This window comes from Nelumbo nucifera, chromosome 2 (assembly GCF_055504915.1).
Source record: "Nelumbo nucifera cultivar China Antique chromosome 2, China Antique-T2T, whole genome shotgun sequence".
In the NCBI taxonomy this organism is placed as follows: domain Eukaryota; kingdom Viridiplantae; phylum Streptophyta; class Magnoliopsida; order Proteales; family Nelumbonaceae; genus Nelumbo; species Nelumbo nucifera.
In genome coordinates this window covers 88,683,488-88,688,397 of record NC_142650.1, presented here as the reverse complement: position 1 = coordinate 88,688,397, position 4,910 = coordinate 88,683,488, and the positions used below count along the sequence as shown (strand labels likewise).

General features: G+C 39.2%; 1 protein-coding gene across 1 annotated transcript; it reads left to right on the top strand.

Moving 5' to 3' along the window:
* Positions 1 to 485: 485 nt before the first annotated feature.
* Positions 486 to 2,307, top strand: LOC104606048 (protein STRICTOSIDINE SYNTHASE-LIKE 10-like). The gene is made up of 4 exons (XM_010271080.3): positions 486 to 688; positions 799 to 1,097; positions 1,182 to 1,445; positions 1,593 to 2,307. The coding sequence occupies exons 1-4, from the start codon at positions 605 to 607 to the stop codon at positions 2,161 to 2,163; spliced, it is 1,218 nt and encodes a 405-aa protein (XP_010269382.2). The 5' UTR covers positions 486 to 604; the 3' UTR covers positions 2,164 to 2,307.
* The last annotated feature ends 2,603 nt before the right edge of the window (positions 2,308 to 4,910 follow it).

Here is a 4,910-nt window from a genome sequence, read left to right as displayed (position 1 = left end):
TTTTGGCCCTTTTCTGTTTTAAATTGTTTTAAATTACAACTGACTGTTCAGCCATTCAGATCGGATGGCTGAACGGCAGGTCTGAAAATCGGTGGCCAAAGTGGTTCCAATTCCGAATAGTTTTCAGGACATTGCTTTAATCACTCCAATGTCAAAGAGTCGGGTTTATTACGGAACCTGGCACGAAGTCAATTCAAACACAAACCCTAATCTGAGTAAACAAAATGATCAACCGAACCCAATTCGACCCGACCCATAAATAGTAAATCTATATTCAATTATTAAGGCTATAGAGGTTATAAAAAACTCGTACGATTTCGTGAGTGACTGAGTAGCCAATAAGATCGGGTCAAATTTGCCTGAATCCCTAACCCAATTAAAGGTTTCCCGACCCAGACCAATAAGATCGAGTCAATGTGAACTTACCACGTAACTCAATCTACTGACATCCCTACTTTTAATATCTATAACCTTAGATCTTGATCTACATGAATTGGTCCACCCATGTCTTCTTTACATGGCACCATGAAGGTCAGGAACCAGTGTCTTCTTTACATGGCACCATGAAGGTCCAGCCACACATCTACAATGGGAGATATTCCCAATGTACAGTTGGATTGTGCAGAGTTTTTACTATATGTATGAGTTGATGGGAATTTCAGCTGGACTGCACACACTCAAATCAACAGTAATTTTTATTTCCCACTAATCAAGCAATTATTTTATTATCTTAGACTCTTCAAGATTGGCTCTATCTTCAACTTTCTTATCTGTTTGCTTTTGGTTCCATTGTTCAAGCGGCCTTTCACGGACGCCATGAATTCAAGGCTCATTCTGACTGCAACCACTCTCGCAATCCTCTCCATCTTCTTCGCTCTCGACCCAATCCATCTATTTACACCACCCCTTATTCCTGGATCCCTTGATAAGCTCCCAGATGCCCAGGTAATTCCACTGGTCGGAGCAGTTGGGCCGGAGAGTCTCGCCTTTGATCCCAATGGAGAGGGTCCATACACTGGCGTGGCTGATGGCCGGATTCTCAAATGGCAAGGAGAAGGCCAAGGATGGACTGAATTTGCAGTCACCTCTCCCCAAAGGTCAGAGAACTACTAATTCCTATTCTCTTAATTGATTAAGTACTACTCTCTCTCTCTCATATATATATAGTTTCCATGGAACAGGAAAGACTGTGTCCAGCCACAGGCACCCCACATGGAGCATGTATGTGGGAGGCCATTAGGAATACGGTTCCATCCGACCACTGGAGACCTCTATATAGCAGATTCCTATCTTGGGTTTCACAGAGTAGGACCAGCTGGAGGGTTAGCCACTCGGTTGATCACAGAGGCTGAAGGTGAGCCCTTAACCTTCACCAATGATTTGGACATTGACGAGCATGAAGATGTGATTTATTTCACTGATACAAGCACAAAGTTTCAGAGAAGGTAATTTCACAAGCACAAATTCTATATATATATATATATATATATAGTAGATCCATTCCTCAGGCCAGTTTCTCTTCTCCAATATAATACCCATTTCTATAATAGAGTTTCTGGATTAATGATAAACCTAATAAATCCATTCCTCAGGCAGTTTATATCAGTGATTTTAAGTGGGGACAAGACAGGGAGGTTGATGAAGTATGATAGGTCAAGAAATGAGGTGAAGGTGTTGCTAAGAGGCCTTGCCTTTGCAAATGGTGTGGCACTGAGCAAGGATCGTTCCTTTGTGCTAGTTGCTGAGACGACCAACTGTAGAGTCCTCAGGTTTTGGCTTCAAGGGCCTAAAGCAGGAACCCATGATGTCTTCGCCGAGCTACCGGGCTTCCCGGACAACATTCGGAGGAATTCCAAGGGGGAGTTCTGGGTTGCTTTGCACTCTAAGAAGGGACTGCTTTCAGGTTGGGCTGTGTCAAATTGTTGGGTTGGGAAGGCTTTGCTGAAGCTCCCTCTGAGTTTTAGGAAGCTGCATTTAGTGCTAATTGGATGGAAAGTTCATGCTACTGCTATAAAGCTAGATGAGGAAGGGCGAGTTGTTGAGGTGTTAGAAGATAGTCAAGGGAGGACTTTGAGGTTAATTAGTGAGGTCGAGGAGAAGGATGGGAATCTGTGGATTGGGTCTGTGCTCATGCCCTTCATGGGTCTTTATAACTTGCACTAGGTCATCAAGAATTTTGGTTTATATTTGAGAAATTGAAGGTGATTTTCTTTTCTTTCTAATTTCTTGTATGTAGGGGCATATTAGAACTTAGATGGTATATGTAGAGCAAATAATGAAATAAGAAGGAAAGGATGCATTGCTACACTTGACATGTTGTAAGAGGACCATCTTCAAGCTTTTTTCACCCAACTGGTGGGTCCAGATCTTCCATACATGGAGAGACATGGTGATTGAAGGGAGGGCAACTCATTATAGATATTTGGGCATATTGATAGCACAGTAGGAAAATTGAGAAAATTCTATCATATCCATCATTTATTAGGTCTGCATCAATGAATATCAATCCACAATTGACCAGTCGATGACCCATTAGCTCAGTAGTTGGGCATGAACCTGACCCAAGCGATTAAACCGTTCGACTCAGGAACCGGTCATTTATCCGGTCAACAAACTACTGATCCAGACAGTTGAACGGGTAAACCATTCGACCCAAATGAGTGTTTGTGGTTTAACAAAAAATGTAAGCTTTTTAATAATTAAAATAGCCAAACAAATCAAATATTCTTGAATCTTGATCCAAATGAACCCCACTTGAGAAAGAGAGAGAGAGAGATCTGAGAGGGCTGCCATTACTATCACCGTCACCACTTTTGGTCACAATCACCCTAGTATTTCAATCTAAAGATAACATGTAAGATAGATGCTACATTAACTGATCAATGGTTTGAAATGTTCAACTCAGACGGTTGAACCATTAACTTCAAAACCGGTGGACAAAGTGGTTTCATTTCCAAGTTAGTTTTTAAAACTTTGTGACCATTATCCTGCTAATTTTCACTCATTTCACAACTCCACCACTGGCTCAATTTGAGTAAATGAATGGGCCTAATTTTGGAATTCTAGTTCAAAGAATTGAGTTGAATAGAGGGGCACCATTGCAATCATGTAAACACATTTGCTTTTTAATGGCATCTAACAAGGAAATTTCCAAAGCAATATAAGAAAACATGAGAAAACAAAGTCCTCTTCACATGATGAGCCCTCCTTTTTAGATGCTTTTGAAGAACAAGAAGCCCTGTTTGTGAGTACTTATTTTTAAACACTTATTCAAATAAGTATTTATTTTAGGCCAGGGCCACACCTAGAAGCACTTATGTGCATTTGGGAAAAAAGTTGAATAAGTACTTATTCCCAAAAATAAGTTGATTTGAAGAAGCCAAAATTTTTGGCTTATTTTTAATCGCTTTTTCAAAAAGTGCTAGTTTATTGTGTTTCTGTCACATTTTGTCCCGCCCCTTAGTTTTCAAAATACCTATACTGCCCCTATTTGAAAGATGTGATCGTTCACCAAACACTCATAAGAACTTATTAGGATAAGCACCTTATCCTACAAGCACTCCCAAATGGAGGCCAAGTTGGAAATTTGAACTTCAAAAAAGCAGAAGAGTCCAACAATACCTAAAACTAATGCCTCCAGCTCACATGGACCAGGGCAGTGAGATAGACATCCTGGTGGTTTCACCTACTTACTACCTGTGGATTGGACACTTTCAACACTGAACTTTCTATGAAACCCTCTACATGATAAAAACAACCAGTTCTGATCTGATACCCATAAGACATTACAGCCATACATTGAGAATATCTCTTCACGAATGACAACATACAAGTGCAAGAGACAATTCTGGTGTGTATGTCTTGATAGGTGTGGGTGTGGGTAGCATTGTTGTGGGTAGTAGATCCGAACTCTAAAATATCAGAGCATCCAAGGAAGAGATGTGAACATGTGAACATCATTTCTTGCCATTGAGCACATTCTAGGTTAACCCATTGAATGTGGTAATAAGTATATATTATTAAATGTGAAATCACAAAAGTGAAACAATGAAGAATAAACAGAAATATGAATTTAACTTGCAACCAATATTAATTAATGTGCTATCGTTGAACTCATCTTTTAGTGTATATTAGATTACTAACAAAAAAATCAAGGTTCAAAGTATTGACACAGGCCGATACGCCGATAAGGTGTATCAGCCTGTATCGATACTTTCTTTTTAGGTTTTATTTTTTTTTTTTGAAACTGGTTCAGAGGAGTCAGTTCAAGGCCCAGCTACCCTCTGAAATAGTCTGACCCAATACAACCCCTGGAGGGGCATATCAGGAAGCCATCGACACGATACGCATCAGCTGGTATGGGCCGATACGTATTGATACTTTGAACCTTGAAGAAAATAATATTATTAACAAAAAAATAAAAAAGAAACAAAATAGCTATTTGATCATTTGAATTAATAATGTTTTTGGTTCAGATCAGATTGCACTTCTTCACGTTATCACATAAATTACTAATACATATTTCTTAGTGTATATCATGTATATATCTTATTCAGTGTTTTGAGTCATAAGATGAGGCATTTGGCAAGTCTTTTCATGTAGTCTTTTGTGTTTTCAAAGCTCGGAAAACCACTTTTTCTGTTTGACAATAAAAGACAAAAAGCCAGAAAGACCTATACCCTAAAAAGTTCGTAAAAGCCCAAAATGACAACAAATGAAACTTCCTGTCTTTCAACACGTAAAATCTTTCATTTAACATCTAAGTAGACCATCCAAACAGTGATCTTTAAAGTCAAGACCCCGAAAGCCCATTATATATTTTTGGGCATCTAGACTATGAGAAGATTTTCCTAAGAAGACTTGCGAAACGAAACTTATTGGAATTCTAGTGCATCTGTGTATCCCTCATG

Coding starts and splice junctions, on each gene's coding strand:
- LOC104606048 (XM_010271080.3), top strand. CDS start 605: ATGTACAGTTGGATTGTGCAGAGTTTTTACTATATGTATGAGTTGATG. Junction 1,098..1,181: donor GCAGTCACCTCTCCCCAAAG/GTCAGAGAACTA, acceptor TCCATGGAACAG/GAAAGACTGTGTCCAGCCAC. Junction 1,446..1,592: donor AGCACAAAGTTTCAGAGAAG/GTAATTTCACAA, acceptor TCCATTCCTCAG/GCAGTTTATATCAGTGATTT.